The 24,701-nt window shown below is 39.6% G+C and overlaps 1 protein-coding gene across 4 annotated transcripts in view; it reads right to left on the reverse strand.

The window, feature by feature from the left end:
* Nucleotides 1-24,701, reverse strand: part of trappc9 (trafficking protein particle complex 9) — a 278,262-nt gene that overhangs the window by 235,255 nt on the left and 18,306 nt on the right. For all 4 annotated transcript variants that reach the window (XM_031278503.2, XM_031278502.2, XM_035992820.1 and 1 more), the window contains 3 exons: nucleotides 20,827-20,970; nucleotides 6,293-6,419; nucleotides 4,280-4,425 (listed from right to left, as the gene is read on the reverse strand). In XM_031278503.2, the coding sequence (XP_031134363.1) occupies nucleotides 4,280-4,425; nucleotides 6,293-6,419; nucleotides 20,827-20,970 (417 nt within the window). The remainder of the gene's footprint in view (nucleotides 1-4,279; nucleotides 4,426-6,292; nucleotides 6,420-20,826; nucleotides 20,971-24,701) is intronic.

Below are 24,701 nucleotides of genomic sequence, written 5' to 3' on the forward strand. Positions count from 1 at the left end.
CACATGCTTTTCATGCCGCTGACTTGTTTGTTGATGGACAACGAAATCACAGTCAGTCTGTTAATCTAGTTACTGTGATGTTTTATGAACCGATATAGGAGAAATTCCCAAAATTCAGCATGGGTTTCATTACACAGCATGCAAATAATTCAAGAAAGAAGAGTTACAACTGCTTTGATAAAACTGTGTGTAAAAAAAACAAACAAACAAAAAAAAAACATTCAAATGTTGTTATATGTACATTATCTCTGTGTCTGACCATTTTTAATGCCTTTCCCCAGTACAGTCTACAGATTACAATTAGATTCCCCATACACTTATTCACTGGTAAATGTAGCTCTCAAGACTTTTCATTTTTGTACAGGTGAATAGAATTAAACATAACTTCAGATTTTAAAGATGCTATTGCAGACATAACAGATGACAGCTGCTATAATTAATGTAAAATTGTAAACCTTGTGGTATGCTCATCTAGTTTGACAAGGCCACAGAGATAAGCCTGAAGTGGAGAGACTGTACTCACTGCAGCTGAGTTCCATCAAAATATTGGATTGGATGTTATTGGATTGGATGTTATCAAGATCAATGAAATGGGAAATAGAATATTCCCAAGAACGCAGATCCTCCAGCTAACTAAGGACCAAAGAGTAAAATCCTCTTGACCAGATCTCAATCTAACTGAAAACGCTGCAGTACAGGCCTGGGACAGCATCACCGGATACCAAGCTCGGTCTGTTGTCTATGGATTGTAGACTTCCGCTAGTCAACGGCTGCTAAGGATGTTCAACCGCTAAATATGATGAGCAACAAAGAACTTAACAAGTGTATTTATAAAACACATAAGCCCTTAAAAGAGTACACCGATTTAGCATTGCACTTCTACAACACTGTCGGACTCACAATGGACAAGTTTAGTTAAAGAGCATAAAGGAACCAAATCAAAGCAGCAGAACCAGACATATCTTTTGTATTCCATGCCTTCTTCCTTGTCAAAACCCAGTGCCTACACAGAGTGACCGCCCACTTTTTTAACAACTCAGGTTATGGAAGTGATTTTCCCCGTTCAATATCTCCATTGACGTTTCATTAAGTGCTTATAGAGTTTGAAGCCTGGAACCAAGCCATACAGCTCCAAGATTATTCGTGACCATAAAACATATGATGCGGCGCAAAAGAACATTTCGAAAACGGCAAAAAAGGCAAAAAAGCTACATGACTGTACAGTAACGATCATAGACTTCAATAGTAGCAGCTCGCTCTAGCCATTCGCGGGTTCGGTAAACATTTCCATGGTAACAGCAAGTTCCACCAATCAGAGACGTCGCTGGCACGATTGTGGGTGGTGTACATGTTTTTCTTACATTAAGGTTGAGTTAATACGGAATTCTGGCTTTTACAGGAGCATAAACTTCCGTTTCACAATCTCGTTTACACTACTGGTCAAAAGTTTGGGGTCACTTAGAAATTTCCATTCCACTCCATTACAGACAGAATACCAGCTGATCTGAGTGGGTGGCTGATCTTTAATGCAATATTTGCATTGCCCATTATCAGCAACCATTCATCCAATGTTCCAAAGGCACATTCTGTTTACTAATCTGATACAATTTTAAAAGGCTAACTGAGAAAACATTGGAGAACCCTTTTGCAGTTATGTAAGCACATAATGTAATCTGAAAACTGCTGCCCTGATTAAAAAAACAATGCAACTGATCTCAGCTGGTATTCTGTCTATAATGGAGTGGAATGGAAATTTCTAAGTGACCCCAAACTTTTGACCGGTAGTGTATATCCGTGTTTTTAAAAAGGAGCCATGCTCGTAATTTCATTCATAATTTACGTTTCTGTGTTTTGTTGAATGACAATAAAAGGAATCTTGAATCTTAAATCGTAGGTGAGTCTACCTTGGATGGTTGAGACATTATGGCTAATAATCAAAATCCAAATGGAGAGAATGAATGGCATTTTTACTTCTGGAACCACACAGTTGAGCTCCATTACCCACAATGCAACGCTGCAGCTGACAGTCCGGTCGGAGATGGTGTGTGTTATGCCAGTATCGGCTAATGTAGCCTTGTGCCATTGGCCTGAGGTAAAGATGAGGACTTCTAACTCCCCATCCCCAGATTTTTTGTAGTCTTCAGCCCCAACTGACGTTGACTCAAGTGACATCAATTGAGGACATTTTTCCGATTTAACGCATCTCCCTCTGGAGCCACCAAAGACTTTATACAACTTTTTTCACATATGCAGAAGTACTCCAGAACATATGTAAACAGCAGACTCTGATCCTCATCATCATCCCCTTTAAGATCAGCTGATTGGTAACTTAGACTATGTTCCATTAGTCCATGGCTCTGCAACACTAGGCCTTTGTCAAAGCTTGACGAAGAAGTTCTGAAGGAGGCATAGTGTTGCCAAAAGCTTCTTCAAGCAGTCTCTTAGAAGTGCTCCAGCTTTTTTACAATTTGAAATATTAAAGTTTTTGAAACTACACAATGAACTGTTGACTATACCCAAGTTATACTGCCCACCATGAAACATTGTTATGTGGCAGCCTTATGCTTAAATTGTGTAAATGAATTTTCCCTTATCAATCTACACTCAATACCCCATAATGACAATTTAGATTTTATTAATATATTAAAAAGAAAAAACTGAATTATCAGTTACCTTTGGTCAACTGAAGTCAGAAGACTTCATTGTAAAAGGCCAAATACTACTACATGTGTCACCTGCTGTAGATGTAGACAACCTCAAAGTAATGCTCAAAAACCTCAGTCACTTCACATTCATGTGCTGTCGTATGGGTGTCAGGCTACACCTTTAACCAACAAACCCAAATGGTGGGTGCTTGTACAGTCTGTGTGTGAGAACAACGCATTCTCATGAACGGGTCCGTATGATATCCTACGAAATTAGGAGACCGCCGGCTGGTCACGTGACGCTGGGTGGTCACGTGACGCCAGCTGGCTACGAGCTTCATGACGCCGAGCAGCAGTTGCTAGTTGTTTAAGCCGCTACAACGCTTCGTGAAGCCGGCTACAGACCTCCGTTGTATCAGCGGTAGTTGGTGGTTGAGTTACATGAAAAAAGGTGACTCTGAGCCGGGTACAAAGCACCGCGAGCTGCTGGATTGTTTCGGCGGACGGTATGGTTAAATTTAGTCCACAAAATATGAGCGTTTTGCCGGAAGTTAAGGTTAAAGGTCCCATGGCATGAAAATTTCACTTTATGAGGTTTTTTAACATTAAGGTGAGTTCCCCTAGCCTGCCTATGGTCCCCCAGTGGCTAGAAATGGTGATAGATGTAAACCGAGCACTGGGTATCCTGCTCTGCCTTTGAGAAAATGAAAGCTCAGGTGGGCCGATCTGGAATCTTCCCTTTATGACGTCATAAGGAGCAAGGTTACCTCCCCTTTCTCTGCTTTGCCCGCCCAGAGAATTTGGCCCGCCCATGAGAAAGAGAGAGACACCATGGCTTGAAAACAAGCGAAGCATGGTAGTTGGTCAAGGCCACACCCCCACCCTCCACCTTGCCCTCTCTCCTCCTCAATAGCATTTAAAGCTACAGACACAGAAATTGCAAATCCTAAGGAAAGCTCATTGTGGGACTTGCTCTAGTGGCTGTAATTCTGCATCAATCCTGAATTTCGGGAAAGAGACTTCAGATACAGTATTAGGGGACCACTAAGGTCTATATAAAAGAGACTTCAGATACAGTATTAGGGGACCACTAAGGCCTATATAAAAGAGACTTCAGATACAGTATTAGGGGACCACTAAGGCCTATATAAAAGAGACTTCAGATACAGTATTAGGGGACCACTAAGGCCTATATAAAAGAGACTTCAGATACAGTATTAGGGGACCACTAAGGTCTATATAAAAGCATCCAAAAAGCAGCATGTCATAGGACCTTTAAGATTTGGCACCAAAATGATTAGGGATTAGGGAAAAGATCGTGGTTTGGATTAAAACACTCCTAAGGAACACTCATTTCCTGGGTGAAAGGCTTTAGTTTTTCCCCGGGAAGTCAACTCTGCTCTCTGGCTTGAAAATCCTGCATGTTAACGACCCCGTGCTCCTCCCTACGTGGCCAGCCACGTTTTTTAACAGTGGCCATCAATGTAGTGAATACAGCCAAAAAAAAACAAAAAAAAACATGGAATGCTTACAAATTACAGTGCTTAACTTTTCATAGCTTTTGAACGAATGGTTCATGAGAACAGGCTGGTGAGAATGTACAGTACATTAGGATGAATTGATGTTGGGCTTACCTATCTTCTTACAACGCTCCTCTCCTCTGTTGTGCATGATGATTGGCGAGTAGATGAAGGGGCTGGCGGTGGACATATTCTGTCCCAGCAGGCCTTTCACTTTGTGAGGACGCAGACTGACGGGCAGATTGAGGAGCTTCACTGATCTAGTTTGGGCATCACAGGCAAACGCACAACAATGACATGAGTAAGTCTCATTTCCCACATGCATTAAAGGCACATTTCACACAAAAAATGATCACCTCACCCTCACATCTAAAGAAAAACTGCGGTAACACTTTACTTAAAGGTATCGACATAATCATGACATGACACTGTCATAACTATGACACAACACTGTCATGAACATGTCATGAACATGTCATAAACAAGTCATAAACGTTTATGACTTCTGTCATTAAGTGTCATTCAATTTTTGTTATAAGTTGACATTGTTTGGGTTGTCTTGATTATGACAACTTGACATTAATCAAAGTGACATTACCAGAAATTGTCTTGGTCATGACAAGTTGACATTAAATTAGTTTGGGATGTCTTTGTAATGACAACTTGACATTAACCAGGATGACATTACCAGAAGATGTATTTGTCATGACAACTTGACATTAAATTTCTTTGGAGTGTCCTTATTAAGTCAACTTGACATTAAACAAGATGACATTATGTCAAGTTGTCATGACAAAGACATCCTCTGGTAATGTCATCTTGGTTAATGTCAAGTTGTCATTACAAAGACATCCCAAACAAATTTAATGTCAACTTGTCATGACGAAGACAACTTCTGGTAATGTCACTTTGATTAATGTCAAGTTGTCATAATCAAAACAACCCAAACAATGTCAACTTGTCATGACAAAAACCGAATGACACTTAATGACGTTCATGACAGTGTCATGTCATAGTTATGACAGTGTCATGTCACGATTATGTCGATACCTTCAAGTAAAGTGTTAACAAAACTGCTGATGTTTTTGCTGTGTACTTCACATCGTAAGTTAGCTGGTGCATCTTTAGAGTTACAGCAGCTCATGCAGTATAATCTAAGGGATGCAAGGGATTTATAATACCGCTCTTTGTGAAAGCTTACATGGTCAGCAAACCGATAAAAACAGAAGAACACTTGAAGAAAGTGTGTGCTCCTCAATTTCAGGGACCAGGGGCTATTAATTTATCCACAGATGCATTGTCAATGTAATCTAGTACGTAGATAAAGACTCTTGCAAAGGAAGTTACCGTTGATCATTAACACGTCAAAGTCTTTATGGTTAGGCAATAATGACTTCTACAATCAGAGGGTCGATGGCCTGATGAGAACTTAAGAGACTTTTAACTACTTTATTGGCAGTGCCTGGTTTCTCTTGGTCTGTGTCCAGCTCTCCAGCACTGCTGCTTCCCGAAATAGTCTACTAATTGCAGTATGTGAAAAAAAAACATATTTACCTCATTATTTTCACACTCAAAAAGCTGTGAGCACTCTAAATATCTCTGGCGGAACAAACCCACTGCCTTCATGAGCTCTAGGTAAACTGTACTTTTCAGTTTCGAAGTAGAAGAAGTTTTATTCAGAACTTAAAAACTGTATTTGCAACACAGGCTTTCACTGCGGAACAATTCTAAATTAAGTGAATTCATTTGGCTTGCTTTGAGGTGGGTTTTTGCTGCCGTGCAAGTTATTTAAGCACTGTAAACGCACACAACTGGTGTCCTTTCCCCAAAACCTTCTAGGTAAAACATTCAGGTAAACAGAAGTATCGCTTCAGTAAAAACTCAATATTAAAAAAGGACTGGTATCGGGATGAGGGCCAAAAAAACTTGGATCGGCACATCCCTATCAAACACATCAATGAGCCACAATTCAGAGTTTTTTCATGCAATCATTTAGCACTAATGGCTAACTACTGAACTGTAATTACTCCGAATGTATTATTTGGACGATATTTTTACCAAGTTAAAAATTGAGCCAATGTGTGACAAAATATACAAAAGGAACAATCAGTCACGCTCCTATCTTACCGGACAATGGGGAGCTTTGTGAAGGGCACTGGAGGGAGCTTCAGGCCATCAGGAAGCGTGATGACCTCCATTCCACCCGGACACTTGGAGGTGTAGTTCTCCAGACTCTGGGTCACCTCTTTCTTCTCTATAAATGAAGGAGCATATAACAATCGAGCACATTGTAAGAACACATAAAGAAGTCTATATATACACACAATTATCCAAAGACCAGGCAGCAGCCATTATGAAATAACACTATTGCCTTTAAAATTCCCCACAGTCAGATAATGTCAGCTCTGTCTCCACTATAGAGTTCATCTTGGTGTGTGAGATATAAATTAACCAGACATTAATGACCTGTGAGGTGTCTCTCTCTCAGCAATAAGAGCCCTAGCCTTCAAGTAAAATTGGAAGTTTTATTGTACCATCGATAGCTTTTGAGGGAGCTTTACTGCTCAACCAGCCAAAGAATTTGCTTTGGCTCTGCAAGTTTTAAGAGTGTCGATCAAGGACATTTAGAAAGATCTCAAATATTTTATCCAGATCTATAACCCTTCATGGGAGTAGCTTATGATGACTTGTGATTGCAAGCTTTTTGTATTAAAGGGATAGTTTGGATTTTATGAAGCGGGGTTGTATGATGTATTATCCATAGTCAGTGTATTACTCCAGTAGATGGCGGTCAGCACGCCCCCAGGTACCGACACGGAAGCTAAGCAATGTACTCCTCTGGACTGGGGCAGCAGCAAAACTTCTTTTAGACACCTAAAAAAAAATCATTATCAGTTTAAGTGTAGGGCAGACTATATGTAGAATATTTACACTGCTTTACCTTGCCGTCAGACAGCCCTTTTCGGCGGGGAACTGAAGCCATTTTATCGCTCTATTCAAAGCCACCAGACTCCTTTGACAAAACGGTATTTTACCTCGCAGAACAGAGGAGTTGCTGGTCCACCGCTGCCTAGATCGGTTAGTTTATTTGTTATTGTTATTTGTGTGACTTTGGTGTTTTAAAGGTTTAAAACACCAAAGTCACACAACAAACTAAGTGATCGAGGCAGCCATAGACCAGAAACTCCCTGCAAGGTAAAATTAGCATTTAATCAAAAGAGTCCGCCGGCTTTGAAGAGATCAGAGATTATAGTAACGCTAACGGCTTCAGTTCCCCGTCATAAATGGTTGTCTGTCGGCAAGTTAAAGCTGTGAAAATATTCTACATATAGCATACGCTTAAACAGATATTGAATTTTTTAGCTGGTCCTTATTTCAGGTGTCTAATATACGTTTAGCTGCTGCCCCCGTCCACAGCAGGACATGGATTAGATTCCGTGTCGGTACTCCTGCCTGCTTCTCCAAACTGGGGGTGTGCCGACCGGCATTTACTGACTATGGAGAAGAACCTCATACAACCCCACCTCAAAAGATCCAAACTATCCCTTTAATGTGAAGTTTGTGTTTCTCCACGGCATTGCACTTTTCACAAAAAAATAAGTGGAACAGATTATATTCTTGCGACACAATCCAAATCCAAAAGCTGCCTAGATATAAACCGTCTACATAAGCGGAGAAGCTTGTATTAACAGCCAAAAGTTTGAGTCCAAGGGGTTTCATGTCTCCTAGCAACAGTCAAAACGTTCCTAGAAAATTGTCCACATAAATAACAATAATAATAATACCACCACCTTGTAAATACAGACTTGGAGCCAGAGACCTACAGTTAGAGGTTGTATGATTTGAGTGAAGCAGTGGCGAGAGTGAAAAGGAGGTAATAAAGTGAGATTGAGATGGATAGATGGAGGAAGGAATCAGAGAGCAAGAAGAGTAGAAGGAAAAAAAGAGATGAATGGGTGACAGCTCAGTTGTCCTCCTGGCTCAAAGTGTTCATGATTAATGGAATATTTGTCCATTTCCTTCCTTCCTTGTTTGCCATGTCACAGCAGCAGTCGGTTTAGGGGCCACTCCAGGACAGAAAAGTGAGAACAGTGGTTGCTTCTGTTTATATGTTGATCCTGTACACCTAAAGTGTTTTGCCAAGCATAGAATACAATAATAACCCAACATTATCTTCTCTTTTAGGCCATTCAGCATGTTGAATTAGTGGTGGAGGCAGTCCTTGGCAGAGTACTTTTGGGACTGACTTTTCAGCCACCCATTCAGCGCTATCTCTTTTTATATTTGACCGTGACATCTTCAGGGGACAAACAAAGACACAGAACCACTGGAAACAACCACTGTATAAAAAGGTCAAAGTACTTCTGTTTTGTTTGTCTTTTGGTAATACTTTTTAAGATTACAAATTGTGACTACTGACCAGTTATTTCTAGGGCTGCACAATTAATCCCAATTGTATCGAAATCGTAATATGAACTAGTGCTATGTCCAAATCGCAGGGGGGGCGCAATATTTGTTAAAGGCAAAATATGTGTCAAACCATTGTAAAATAAAGTATTGTGGTGCTGCACAGACATCCCGGCCTACAAATCCTATCCTACAGACTAAAGAAAAAAATCTTTGTTTGGTACAGATCCTCGCAAAAAGGATTTTTTTTTTTTCTTCAATGAAAAAGAGAATAATGATACAAACCTTATCATTCCCTTCAATATTGTGAATCATATCGCAATCGCAATTCACTATAGTGTTTGTGGTGTGTTTTCAATTGCGATATTCCCAAAAGCACAATGTTTATTAGGTTTTCTTTTGTCCATGGTCGTTCCTTAAAGTCAGCTTTATGTGTCAGGGGGTTAAACTTGAAGAAAAAGCTCCTTATTTTTTTCCTCAACCTCGACTTTTTCTACCCTGCTTTTTGCTGAGCTCCCTGCCTAGACAAACAATAACGCATATTATCAGCCTGACAGCTAAAACACACATTCCGGATGAGCAAAGAAAATTTTGCACTTAATGAAAAGAGAAGAGAAAAAAGGTGCAGATATTGAAACTTCGCATGGCTCCCCGAATGAAAGGATCTCAAGGTGTCAACCGTTAAATGGAAAGAAACAATCGGAGGAAGAATGAAAGGCAGCATGGGTAAAGGTCTGCTGTGAATCCCATTCTCTGAATACTGAGCTTACATCACCATGTTGTATGACAGAATAGAGGGAGCCAGACACGTTTAAAATGTGCACCTGCAAAATCAGTTTCCATCTAACAAGTTTGCTTGCAGTTCTTCTTTTCCCGGCAACCACTTTATTAATGCTGCACTTTCAACAGCTTGACGTGACCAAACATTCAGGTCTCAAACGAAATAATGGTCGTACCGTACAAATTAGTGTGACAGTAATGACAGGGCTCAGGTATTCTGACAACATCTTTTGTACTTCGCCATACTAATGCCTCCCAGTTTGTCAGGATAGATCACACGGAATTCGTAAAGCAGCAGGTGTCAGTTGAGTTTGTGTGGAAAATGTGTCGCAAGTCTAAGCTCCCTGAAAGTCATATCAAAATGAGGTGGGTTGGTGTGAGGGACAATCTGTGAAGAGCAAACAATGTAGGGATTAATTTGTAGTTCATGCGCAATAACCTCAGTCTTTCCGTTATGCTGTGATGCACAAAACGCTATGTTCCTGCTTGATTCGGCTTCTCTCTGCTGTTTCAATGTTCTAGATAACAATTCCAACTCCTTCCATGTGTTCAACTTGAAGCCAACTTTATCAGTTGGGTCCAGGCCTGTTTTTCCCATTGACTGTATGAAATAGGACTAGTATCCGTGACGTCACCCATAGTTTTCTAAAGAGCCAAAATGAGGCTCTGAGAGGGCTCCCAATAAATGGACATATTCTTCAGAATTTGGTCAGTTTTCAAGCTATAGTCCGCAGTTTCTGTCGCCCCCATGAAGAAATCTAAGTAGTTTTAAAAACACTGTCGGCACATTCACAGGACACAAGCCTTCGGTGATCGCGCACCACCCCCCTCCTCCACACAGTTGCTAGTAGCGTTTATCCCGTCAAATCAAATAGGACACACAGGTTTAAAAAAATCCTGATGGGCTCTTCAGAAGAGGACATTATCTTGTAAAGTTAATGTCCTGTTTGTCTCCACAGCTGAACACTGCTGCTGTCCTTTCCTAGCGGGGGGAAACGCATCACTCAAGGTTCTGCGCGCGAATGACACCATTTTGTAAACATTACCAGAGAGAGAGAGAGAGAGAGAGAGAGAGAGAGCGAGAGAGAGAGAGAGAAGCGGATATGCTTGATTAGCTTTGTATTAGTCTTGCATTGTTGATACAGACTAGCTTTTTATCCACTCATTTGTCAATGGCTTGAATGTAACAGACGTTCATTAATATAAAATAGTCACTATAGCTTTAAATATTGAAGGGAGGAAGACAGCAAGCAGAAAGAACCAGAGTGAGGTGTTAGATGAAGAGCTGCACATGACAGGCACTACAGTGATTTGTGCAAACTAGCACACATCATCAAGGTAAATGAGTTATATCACCTTGTCATGCGGCGCAGTGGAAAAACACCTTGCTAGCATGGCATGAATGATCACATTTGCTAATGGCTCAGCTCAGCATGAACATCCCGCTTCAAAAAAATGGTATAAGAAAACCCAGATCCCGGGTCTCTGTGGGTGCTCAGCACTGAACTGTGCAGCTTTGTTGGAGACCCCTCAATCAAATGTCAGCGTTCACATACAAAGAGGTCAAAAATCTAGGATGAATGTTTGACGGAAACCCTGAGATGACGCACATCCAGCTCTGATACATCACATTACAGCAGTAGTGAAAACACTGAGGGGTAAAACTAACCTTGAACATTGAACAGCATATATAAATTGAAAAATACTCACAGAAATATATCCCTTTATATGATGGTTATTAGGATGGTATGCAAGTTGTACTCCAGTGGCATGTATGCTGTCAAGTATTTCTTTAACAATATAAAATTAAAAATTAAAAATTACTAAAATCATAGGTGGTTCACATCCTCAACCACCTATAATTTTACAAATCATGGCTGTATTTAGGCTCATCATCATCATCATCACACACTTCCCCAGAACCGAATTGTCATTATTTCATAATGGGTATTATTTACCATTCTATAGAAATGCTAATACAGTGCTGTGTGATGCACGTGACAGAATTTAGCGAAGATCCCAGAGGGCACAATAATAGTCAATAGTTTTATATGAACATAAGCAAGATGACTAAATTAAAACTACAGGTTAACCTTTGACTATCCAATCAGGGTCTTTGTATTGGGGAATGTTATCCAACTCTGCCAGAATCCCTACAAATATGGTAGAAAGCATAGATGAAATTTATGCAGTAAGTTACAAATTACATCTTGCCTAAATTGACACGGTAAACAGGAATCTACGTAAATCTAGCAGACAGATAAATCGGGCATAATAATAGGCCATTTAATGTTTGGTAGAAAATAGCAAACAAAAAGCTACCGTCAGACTGAATAATGGCGTGCTAACCAAATGGCAAAATCAGGCAATTATTAATGTAACTTATGGCCTCCGATTTTGAGCAGTTCCTGAATTGACACCACTATCATTCTCCTGAATCTTTAGTAGATGAAATTTAAAAAAGGTATATATACTATATATCTCAGCAGTACAGTTCAGGCCCCCCCAGAGATTTCTATATTTGCTGTGCTGGGAGATGTATCACTCTTTGACACTATTTTACAGACACTACTGTGAAGAGGTGAGACTACAGCTCCAAATACCTTTACTGACAGCACAGACAATGGGAACATTTTTAAAAAGGGAGATGCATCAAATTATATTTAAACTACTGACAGACCAAAAACAGACCTATCAACAGTATTATGAATAATTTAGGTTTTTCTGGCTGGTTTCTATGGAAAAAAGCCAGCAGCAAAATAATAACAATAAAAATAATAGTACTTGTAGACTGGAAGCTGAGCAACTGAAAGAGTCTCATTCATCTTTCTGGTATGAAATTCGCTATTAAAAAGTAAGCTATAAAAAAGTTTCCATCTCTATTTTTGTGAGTTTACAAAAACTGTTGCACTGCGATGACATGTTTACTTTTTCCTGACCCAGAAACACTTCTTCCCACTTAATTTCTGTGCCTACAAGGGGGGGGGGGGGGGGGGCAAAGTGCCTTCTCTCCCTTGATTTGGTGATTCGACCAGCTACTGCAATGAAATGAGTGCTGCAAATCAACAGTATGTAATATGTAATGTGTGGAATTATGGCAACAATCACATACATACAAAGACTAATCTTAAAGTGGCATTTCAGCAATTTCATGATTCCATAAGGCTAGTGGGCTCACAGGAGATCAACGCAGCAGAGGCCAAGATCTTTTAGTCCCTGATATGGGTCAAGTTCCCTAAATGCTGGATCCTACCCTTCCCATAATGCAACTCCATAGCATATGTTAGTTAGACCAAGACTGCCTGGTAAATGCCCATGAATTTCACACTCCGCCCCCAGTTTGTAATTTATTTAACGTGATAATGACAACTTAGCACAAATTCCTTTTAACGGCACTCGTTATTTTGCCACGCAATTAGCACCCTCTTTCTGTGATTTGGGCCTCGGGCCGCTCCGTAGTTTGGGAAATCAGGAAGTCATGCAGCAGTAACGTTGTGGATAGCTAACAGAAACCGTAAAGTGTTCTGTGATAACATCCAGGGGATCACCAAACTCGCCGTCCGCCGTCTGTTAAAAGGGATTTGTTGTCACAGAAAATATCCTCGTAAATCTCTACAGATAGTTGTGTAAACAGCATTATTAGGTGAAAATGTATGCAACCACGTAAACAACATTCACTCATAACTTTAGCAAGATGGGCATTCATTAAGCATGGGAACCACTCCGGGTAACAGCCTTTGCTCCCTGTTGAGGTCGGGAAGAAGATTAGAAAAGAAGGACAAAGAGGACACTCCCTAAGATTTCTCTAACTGAACCACAAGTCTGTATGGCTTCACTCAAACTTTACAGCCAGCAGCTCAGTTTAAAATGTAAACTCGTGACTTCTCCTCATTCACTCTGCTGTTTTCTTCCTTTTTCACCTTATTGTTGTGTTTTAGCAATCTCACGCTGCCTTATCACATGTCCCGTACTGATGCCACCCTCTCAGGCAGTCCTAGAATCAGCTAGAATTTACCTTGTCACCTTGTCGGGACCCAGAAATAGAACAGTTAAGCATTATATTCAACTCTAGCACTGCTGAAAGGTAAAGGCTTTCATAAAGCAATTGATCCATTTCCAATGATACCAGCTACTGTAAGACTTAAAAACATACAACCAGCCTCAGAGAGGCCTTTGAAAAAAAAAAAAAAAGATGTGGCTCATGTTGGTGATGCGATGACATAAAATCAAAAAAGAATGCAGCCTTAAAAGAAAATGTATTTTCTCACTACAATCCAAGGCGGTGAAATCAAGATGTGCCAAAATGATCGAGACTCAAAAGGAGCAGTGTGTAGGATTTAGTGGCATCTAGCAGTGAGGTTACAGATTGCAACTGCAACTGAATACCCCTCCACTTACTTTTCCCTTTCCAAGCATTTAGGAGAACCCACGGTGGGCTTTAGGTAACATAAAAAGGCGCATTTGGTTTGTCCGTTCTGGGCTACTGTAGAAACAAGGCAGTGCAACATGGCAGACTCCGTGGGAGAGGACCCACTCTCTATGGAGAAGGGCTCATTCTAAGTTAATGAAAATGACTTGTTTCGGGTGATTAGTTGTGAATATTATATCCCATTTCTGCCAATAGATCGCCCTAAATCCACTCAATGCGTCTTTGAACAACCAACGTCACTATATGACGTTATCAGAGACATCTCAAGCTCTTCTAATCATCTTTTTCTATTTTTAGTTCCCCTTTCAATTACACTCTTGTTTTTATAGTAGCTCCAACAAATTAAAAAAACTCCCGCACACAATGGCATGCATGCGTTTCGAATAGCTCCTTTGATATTACCAGTCATCAAGACAAAAATTCATTATCAGTGAAAATGTTACTTGCTCCATGAAGTATCATCTGATGACATCGGTCCCTGTTGTACTGTTTGAAAATGTCACCGTATTTTCATCTGGATGGAATCAAGGGGAAACTCATTTTCAAAGCTTTAGAACTTCTTATATGTGGTACTTCCCTATAAAAAGCACTTCTCCTGTATATGGACCAAATATGGTGTCACCCATTTCTATCATTAGGCACACAGGCTTGCCTCTTTTCCAGGGTTAGGGTTAGGTCTCTTGCTTGCGTTCAGGACAGCAGGCAAGTCAGAAATATATTGACCAAATATCAGAATCATCCATGTGCAAATATCCCATTGGCTGATATTTATGCAATGTTATTGGTTGTGTTCATTTTATTTTATTTCACTTTTTCTATTTCTGAAACTCATCCTATTTAAAATGTCCTTTGTAATTCGTATGTACAATATCTCACAAAAGTGAGTACACCCCTCACATTTTAGTAAATATTTCATTATTATATTATTTATATATATATATATATATATAATAAAAATATTTTTACATTATAAAATTAAGATTCAGTGAGAACTAGAATTTCTTAACTACATTTGAATGTTATTCATGTAATAGATGAGCTGTGTAAGAGTAGTAACTTTTATTACATATTTACTCATGTTATTTAAATGATTAATCGTTACTGCACATAAACCTGAAAACACTGAGTAAAATTTAATCTAAAAGTGTAGCATGTGTTTGAATCTGCACATGCGCATTTGGACAGACAGGATACCCGCTACTTTCAGCCAATCAGCACAAAGGAAAACAAACGAGCCAGAGAGGACGGTTAACGTGAAGGTCCACGGAGACGCTGCTCACACTACATGGTCGGTTACCTCAGGTACAACGCCAAGGTAAGTTTACGATTTTCTGTTTTGCATTTGTGATAATATATATACCGCGTGCATTTTGATAGTTTGGTTCTGCTTGCTTGATGCAAAATTACGTTATGTTACTGTTTTAATCAGGGTTATTTCTGTACAGTAAGGTTTAACTTTTAACTAGCTAGCTAAAGTTACAAGATTAGAAAAAAAAAAAAAAATCGCGTCAAAAATGTGGAGGAAAGCTCCGTTGTTAATTTCACTTTCAGATGCTAAAGAGAGAAATATCTTATTGAAAAGTAGAGGAGAGGAAATGAAGTTAAATTTGCCGCGTTTCTGCAGAAAACGTGATCCCGTCAGGTTAACGTTAGCCGGTGATGATAAGCTCATAAGTTTATTTCAGTGGCTTAGCTAGTTAAGTTATTTTAAACGTACAAAAATGAATGTAAAACATACTGGCTTGGTCTGTGTGTATGCTGACTGTGAAAAAAACGGTCAAGCCGTTCTTACTGAATACAGCACAGCAAGTAAATGATCCAAGCTAGTTGTACCAGACAGACGCAGTGCAAATAGTACTAACACCACACTGTGAAAATACTCCACTACAAGTAAAAGTCCTCAATTGAAAACCTTACTTAGTTTTAGGTGATTATACACTAATGAAAACATAGTTATGAATATTATTTTCCATTTCTGCCAGTAGATCCTCCTAAACCCTCGGTATATTTAACTTGATTGAATATTGAACAGAAAGCCTCTCGTGCAAGTCCAGTCTTGTCAGTTAAGTTATTTCTGCTCATACACATAGAAGTTCATATGTATTTTGTTGTTAAGTCTTATAAATATATGTTTCAATTTACAGGAAGCAGAACAGTTCAGCATTGAGTTGTGGTGTCATGTCAGGTCCAGGATATGCTGCTGGAGGAGCCACTGCAGTGTAAACAAGTGACTGGTCTACGGTACAACATTCATCTCATTTAGGCAAGTAGAAATCTATGTATGCATGACATAATGTTGTTTTTCCCTATTCTTGATATTTTAAAAATCATTGTTTTAATATCAAATTGTGTCTGTTCATTTACAGAGGGACCCAATTCTTAGCACGAGCCAATACAGTGGACAGGTTGGGGTGCACTTCGCACACATTTGTCCCACATTTGGCCCATTAACCTGATGTTGTACTTGTGAATCTTTTTTCAATTCAGATAAAGGAGGAATTCAGGAGGATTACTACAATTTCCCTGGAGCAGACCTTCATGCACAAACTCGACCACTTCACACCAAAACGTATTGCCCTGATGAAGGCCAAGGGAGGAGTCGTGGGGACAAAGCTGAGGCCATTCTTGGACAAACTGAGTCAGGTGTGTTTGGTAAAAATTGTGCGTTTTCTCTAGCCTGACAAGCCAGACACACATCCAGATGTTGGGTCTGGGAACTCACCATTGACAGGGCTCAATCTGAGCCTGAAACTGTCTTTCAAATTCCCTCTGCATGTAATAGGATAGTGCTACAACCAACCAGAGTAACGCTAGTTGATTAAACTTTTGCCGTATCTGGTCGGCAAAACTCTGAAAACATCTTCCTTTAAGAAAAACTTCAGTACTGTTCTTTGTTCTTTTCTCAAAGAAAAGCTTAACTCCAAGTCTTCCACAAGACCGCTGTTCCCAGCAGCAGCAGCAGCCATAAGCCTGCCCACCGACTCTATACACGATGTGACTGGCCTGACCAAAATTTGTTTTTTCCAGCTCGCAAGCCAACGGAGAGTGCCTAGACCCCCCTGGCAAAATAAATTTGCTGCCACTAGGGTGCGTCTAGATTTCTAGGCTACGTTTTCTCTGCTCTGTCTCCCTTTTTTTACCTCGCTTCCCAATATGAATGCACGCACAGCACAAATCCTCACACTCAATGATAGCTACATTTCTTAACATCATCTGCCTTATACAAAACAACTACATAAATTGATAATGTACACCTTAATAGATGGAACATCAGCCTACACCCAGTAGAAAAATGTTACCTTGTGCTTCTCACATATGTCAGAATCATCAGAGTAAAGTAGAATTGAAAGTCTGAAATCACACTTGGTAGTTTCTATGCCCCTGCACACTCCATCTTTCTACACATGCTATGTGTACTTAAATGACTGATTCTTCCTTGCAGATGCATGCTCTCATTTGACAATTCATTGTGTATAAATAATGGTCAATTATTAACACAATATTAATGTGTTCACAGAACCAAAGCACTGAGATGAGACGTGAAGCTATTATCCGCAGCCTCATACTCTACCTTGGTGAGAAAGAAGAAGAACTTTTTGAAGATTGCCTGGTAAAGCATGATTTTAAATTTTTCTGTAAATGTTTCCTGTAATGACAAGGATTAAAATTGTAATGTGTTATCATTCAAGTGCAAGCTAAAGTAAGTGAGAAAAGGTGCAGAGGCACACAATTTATGTTGACATTGTAATGATTACATTCAAGTAACATTTATTCGGGGGCTACCATCTGTGCAGTGCAGCCATCTTGTGTCTGTGTTCTACAAATGTTTTGCTAATATTGGCTCACTGTAAAATAGATTTAACTAAATGTAACATAATCTGAGCTCTCCTTAATGATGTTCCTTTTTAGCGTCTTCATCCCCAGATAATGAAGTCACTTTTTGTTTCTCAATGGGATTGTCATCATTTTTTTGTATGCAGGAGGACAACCGCAGTGATGCCACTCAGCACATCCTCAAGATCCTGGTGGTTCATGGTGTTGATGGAGAGCACCCAGTGGATGTGTCCATCATGCTTGAAGGCAAGGAGATGCTGCCAGGATGCGGCAGTGCCGCTAAAGCTTGCACACTGCTAATGGGGCTCATTTATGCCCTCAACCTTGCTTACCCCCCGACACTGCGCTACACTTTTGAGGTGTTTCAGAAACTGTTCCTGGAACTGGATGGGATTAAGCTGTCCCCAAAAGTACAAGCCTTAAAGTTAAAGCTGCTGTCTTATGCTGTACAGTTCAGCTTGTCCCTGGTCAACTATTTGTGGGAACTTGACAGTCTTGAATGTTTTCCATTTTGACAATGGCACCTGGTCATTGATGTTTATTACAGATGAAGGGTAATACAAAAGTTCTTGTTTTATTCTTTATTTGAAACGTTTATCATCTTAAACTGTAGATCAAAATGTTTTAATGCATTGTTTTAATGGCATACTTGCACTAGTTTAGAGTGCTGACTGAATTGAATGTTCCAATTGCACTGTTGTAAGGTTTTAACTGAATGTTTAAAAAAAAGCACCTTCTTGTCATGTGATATGGCCTTTTATTTTATTTTTTATGTATCCTTGGGGAGAAAAGAAAATTGAAATGCAGTGTATACTGTAATTTCTTTTCTCAAATTTTTTCAAAACAGCAAGAGCATATCAATGCGAATATCCATGTTTTTCATTAATGCCAATCATGCCATGTTATATTTTTGTATGCTGCTTCACTTTGAATGCATGTTAACAGTTAAATTGTACATGTTAGTGATTCTCTGGTGTTAATAACAAAAATAAAACATTTAATTATATATTGTATTTCAATTGCGTGCTTTGTGGTAAAAGTATATGCATAAAGAAAATGATTTTTTATTGGTAAATTTTATCAAAACAAAATGAATAACCTTTACATAATTGTAGTGAATAGTAAAAGTAATTTAAAATGTCAAACAGAAAAAATTTAATAAAATTTACTTATTTACTTCATAACAGTAAATATCACTGAAATGTAAGATTTACTTAATATTTTGATGACAGCAATGTCTTGTATATGAAAATATTTAATTGACTTTACTCAGTTAAAATAAATATAACTTGTAATGCAGATATAATTAAAGAACATTTACTTAATATTTTTACAAAAGTTTAGTTCAGTGGTAAGTCATTTTTACTTCATACTGGCAAGTGGGTTGTACTTGATATTTCAGCAGTAATATTTACTTAAAAAAGGTTCGTGCAAATTGTTACAGAGATTTTATTAAGTAAATCTTACAAGTTGTTTTTTTCAGTGCATCTATTAGGCTAACAGACATAAAACCATGCCAATCTCTAGGTATGGTGAAGGGTATGTGATGATGTGGGGCTATTTTAATTCCAAAGGCCAAGGGAAGGCCAGGTCACGTGGGTCTGGCTGCTCGAGAATTTCTAATCGACTGTCATGGCGGCTCGGACGGAATACAATCTCATATTTTACGAAAATAGTTCACCGAAACGTGTTTCTGAAAACATTTTAAGCGAGAAATAGGCCATTCAGTTGCTGAATCTGTCTTCATTTCAGATCGACAAAGGTCAGTTTGAAAGATTTTCGTCTACTTCTACTGGATAGTCGCGTTGCGTTCAACGGATTAGGTTAAAGAGGATAAAGATGGGCATCGGCCAGCTTTTTGACGCGCAGCATTTTTTTCAAATGCAGCGCCGCCTTCCCGGGATGCTTTGCGGGCACGTTAAAGTCGCTTGACGTCACCCATAGGAGTCTTGCTGCCCGACTCGTAAATTGTACTTTCTTTACAAGTACTTTACAGAACAATCGCGTGTTTATTGAGCTAGTATCTACCGTCCACTCCAAGCGCTCCTGTAATTAAACTCCATGCCTTCTCTTTTCTGGTGTTGTCCTTAAAAGAAAAAATATACGTGAGGCCGTTTTATGTTTTTCAACCTCCAAGATGAATCTATCGTTGTCCGTGGTGTTGTAAAGGAGACAAACGATACTGACCTGGCGCGCATCTTCAGCGGAGCGGGAGAGCCGCTTCACACACGCTTCTGGGACGCGCCGTGGCGCGGCTGGTGGAATATCTAGCATTGACTTGCAATTGACTGCGATTGACGCAGACGCGCCCGGTGGAAAATAGGGGTTAAAGACCTGCAAATGTCTGAAAGTTTAATTTGAAAGTTTCATTCCTTGACTTTTATAGCGGAGCCATAAAAGTCCTTTGCTGTCCGACTCTATTCTATGCTTGACATAAATGACGACACATCAAAAGAGAATTATTCCACTAGAGCAACCTACAATAGCCGCTCTGACATTAATAATAACACACTGCAGACAGGAGTAGAGGCAATCAAAGGCAGCGCCTCTGAGCCCCAAAAGTTACACTGAGTAAATATGAAATGGTGTTTTATTGTAGCAAAAAAAAGGTCAGTTTCTAAAGTGAGAAAGCATTCAGCAGTAGCAGTAGTAATTACATCATTTGGTAGCGTTTTTCTAGCCCTTGATTTATGTAAGGCTGTAAGGCTATAGAGAGTAATAATATCATTCCAGCAGGACTGTTTCTAAGAACGCTAGTATAAGCAGCACCCTTACACAGCTGCAGAAGTCCCTTTGCTGAGGTTTAATATTTTATACTGGGAGCTTGCTTCATCTTGTTTATACCTCGCCTCCTTCCCTCCCTCCATTCTCATGCTCCGTAGCCAACCACGGATTACGCTGGCCTCTATTGTGTGGCCAGTGGACCGTCTGGCTCACACTGCTTCAGTTAAAAAACCTATCATCTGACTGCACAGGATTTCTGGTCAGAGCACAATGTTGCACTCCCGCCAAGAAAAAGCTGGCTTTGTTGTGCATCGCATACTATTAAGCACAAGGTATAATGCCGCAATCACCAAAGGACAGGCTGGCTGTTTCTAGATATATATATATATATTTTTTGAAGGCTGGACATGAAGCTGGAAGCACCTCATAGGGCTTGAATTCCACAGAAGTGTAATATTAGTGCTTTCAAGCCTTATTGTGAGCTGACCTTGATCGGACAGGAAGTCCAGCATGGTCTGCAGCAGGAAGGACAGGTGGCGCACAGACAGGCCGGGGTTGCCCATGCGACGGGAGGCGTACACCAGCTCATGTAAGAGGCGCATCTGAACAGCAGCCCAGCCTCGGTGGGTACCTGAGAGAGACATGGCAGAGAGAAATTCACATTCACAAGGCTGACAAGGCTCATTGCTGACATCTAATGTTACACAGCTGTCCTACCAGATTAGTAGAAATGCACCAAGACTACCTGTAGGATGATATTCTACACTTGTAGCTCACTTGTTGGGTGGACAGAAGGAGACATTTGATGACATTACTCAACAATATGTACATCTTGATGTTTTCTGTAATGGTCTCAGTTCCAAAACACAGCCTTGGTGCACCTTTACTAATTAAACTGCCACAGAATAAACTGTCAAGATCAACTAGGGGTGGGTGATACGTCAATAGAATTAATTGTCCACTTTAGCAAAATCATATTGTGCAACATGATCATGTTGCTTTATTATTTTACTCCCATTACAGTAATTGATTTTAAGTAGTTTTTAAATAAAGGGACACTTTGCCAATATTCAACCAGCTTTGTATCATAATAATGTTGGTAGCATGTGTAAATTAACTATGGTAAACTTCCCCCCTACTTACAGACCAGCAGAAAAATCTCCAAGTGGCCCCTTTAGGGCCTGTTGCTCAAACTACAGACTGTACTTCCGCATAGAGAGCCACCCATCTCTTTCTCGCTCTCTTTTTTTAAACCCAGACAGAACTCAGATTAAACTGTAAAACTAGACAGTGCTGATGAAATATAAAACAAGATTTGGTTACTGTATTGCCTACTTCTCGCCTAAAATGTTTTCAGAAACAGATTTTAGTGCACTGTTGCACTGTTGGCTGAAATACGAGATTGTTGGTTACCAGCAGGCCGCCATTCTGTGTCAATGTGGACAAGCTCGCAGTAAGTCACCCACCAGCGGTGCCGTTAGTTGGTCTGGAGCAGCACAGTGCATTCTGGTAGTTGCAGGTTTTCTAACTTTTGAGTGAAAGGGAACAGCAAATCCCTTTTTCTCTGTTTTTTTCTGGTCATGTATTCAGCCAAGTTTTATAAAAAAAAAAAAAAAAAAAAAAAAGACCCTCTTTCCAGCAGTAAAATACTCTATTATATAAAAAATAACTAAAATGTTTCAGATTATTGAAGTTATGTTTTACACGTGAGAAATTTATCAATACAGATCAATTCACTAAACATTAATTTGCATATTACACACGCGCACACACGCACTAAAATTATTGTAAGTAATTTAGTGATAATATTCTTAACCATATTTCCCTGCCCTAATTTCAGCACACAATGGCTAATAATTACTAATTAATACTCTTGAATGTGTTCAGTGAAAACCATTACTGCTTGAGAAGATGCAACGAGTGTGTGACAAACCTTCATAAGTCTGTATTTGGCATGCTTCCACACAAAAAGCCCACCACATATATGGATCAAACGCAAACCATTTCATTGGAGCCATCTCTTAAACTTGAAGTACCCCCATTGCCTGTCACATGTGCTCCAGCGTGGTGCTAACTTAGCCAATGTTGTTTGTTCTGCAGAGCTCCACAAGACACCTTAATAGCATTCTAGCCTGACACCAAATGTTACATAAGACCCTCAGCCCCCTTACGAGATCTCCTGCTCCACTCCCAGCTGTCGACTGTTGACTCACTAAGTGGGAAAGAAAACTAGAGGAAAGATGTGCCGAGGAGGCCGCGGGGGCCAGAGGGAGGAAGAGGGGATAGTTGGTAAACACTCAGATGTTTCCTCAGTTTAAATACCACTTCCAATAAAGTCAAAACACGCCTGTGATACTTTTCAGTTATCAGCATTTTTCTACCATGGTCATTATTCACTCTGACTTCTTCTGCCATCTGAACAAACTCTTAATGCAATTCCTTCGTAAGCTATTTTTTTCCTGTCATAAAAACTGCACCTACTAAGCAGTCTAAAAATAGCTGACTTCCACCTGTCTGCCAAAACCAGCGCTTATCTGGAGAACAGTAATCCAAAAGGACACTTCGGATTTTCTGAGGACGACTCTCTCACCGTAACACAAAAAAATGACATCATTTGTGGTATTTTCAGACCTGAAGTGGGGGTGTCTGGCAATCCACTTAACACACCGCCAAGATAACGAGCGTGGTGCCACGGCCAAGCAGTCGCACTGTAACATGCAAAACCTGACTTAAAAAGGAGCTGTGCCTCTGGGCCGCCTCTGATGAAACGAGGGCAATTTTCTACTGTGCAGAGCGATGAGATGCCACATGCCATGATTATTCTCCTCGATAATAAAACCTTTAAATTATTACAAGAAAAGATACTCCAAAATTGCTGTGGCAACAGAAGAAAAACATGGGTCTATGTAAGGGGAAGAAAGTGTGTCCCCATTTCTGGTAACAGTGGGGAGTAGTGGGAAAAAAAGGGGTCTGTGAGCTACTTAAAAAGCCTTTTGTTCCCCTGTATTTCAGGGAACAGCAGCCTTATTGGAATGAACCATTGATGCCCATTTTATTTCTCACTTGAACTTGCCTCTTCAGCTTATTGCTTGATTAACTCCCACCTGATCCCTTCTGCCAAAAGACAACCGTCATCCACTGCTTCCCCATCAGCACTGTGGGGACTCAGAGTGGATACCCAAGCCTCACTTGGGACTTGAATGATACAGCAGATATAGCAGAGTGGATAATTTATGTTACAGTACCTTAAGTTTCATGGAATAATGCTCTCCCTATTCATCCACTTGTGCGTCTAATTGAATGAGGTGATTTTATTATACAAGAAAATAACAAGAAGTGCCCAAGATCTGGAATATTTACTTAAAGAACTGGCAAAAAAAACATCTAATTTGCAAAAGGGTATGGGATATATTGCTACCTCATCACAACATTTTAATCCTCAAATCGTCAACTAGGAATATGTTTAGCACCAAGGGAACATTTCCAGTTCCAACTTTGTCTGACACCCATTTACCTCCTCCGTTATAACAAAGTGAACTTACATACATGTACTGTGGGACTGCCCATATGTGAAGTTTATGTGTCATACCAATATAACAGGGACCTCTGCTCCCGTCTTCCTTCCTGTTTTACTTTTTATTGATGATTCACTAATTATCCTTACTGTGTCCCAAAAAACAGTTCTACTGTCAGGTCTGCCAACTGCCATAAAAAGACCTGTACCTGAGCAAGGAAGTGCTCTTTTAGGTCATTAAACTACAATAGTATTTAACATGGACATACAATGATACTTATAGATACTACTGAGTATTAAGTCTTTTTATATAAACATAAGTATTAGTCTACATAGACTGACGATTGACGAAATGTCTTAGAATCCCAAGGTTCTTCTGTTTGCCCTCTAGCAATACTCAACATTTTGAGTATGAAAAAAGAACACTGACATTTATCCTTCTTTTTATAAATGGCTCGACTTTGTTCAGTTTCGATCACAAGAGACCATTTTATCGCCGTAATAGATTGTTTAAGTATTTTATAGTAGAGTATTTTTTGTAGTAGAGACATTTGTAGTGAAAGATAAAAACGCCTGCTAAATAAATGACTTTCAAAAATGTCTTGAAAATGTCCCTTGACTGAACAAAATGCAGAGGAAACAATCAAACCTTTATGTCTGTCATAATTCCACAACTGAGAAATCCAACATTAGGTCACCAAAAGAGGGCCTTTTTCTGCAGATTCATTACAACATTTGGCAGTTTCTTTTTATTCACAAATGATAATAAAATTGCACATTTAAATTGTAAGTTGCCCTATGATTAGGAGCAATCTATTGGTTGTAGAAGTTGAGATGTAAATTTGGAG

This window comes from Sander lucioperca, chromosome 16, assembly GCF_008315115.2.
Source record: "Sander lucioperca isolate FBNREF2018 chromosome 16, SLUC_FBN_1.2, whole genome shotgun sequence".
Classification (NCBI taxonomy): Eukaryota; Metazoa; Chordata; class Actinopteri; order Perciformes; family Percidae; genus Sander; species Sander lucioperca.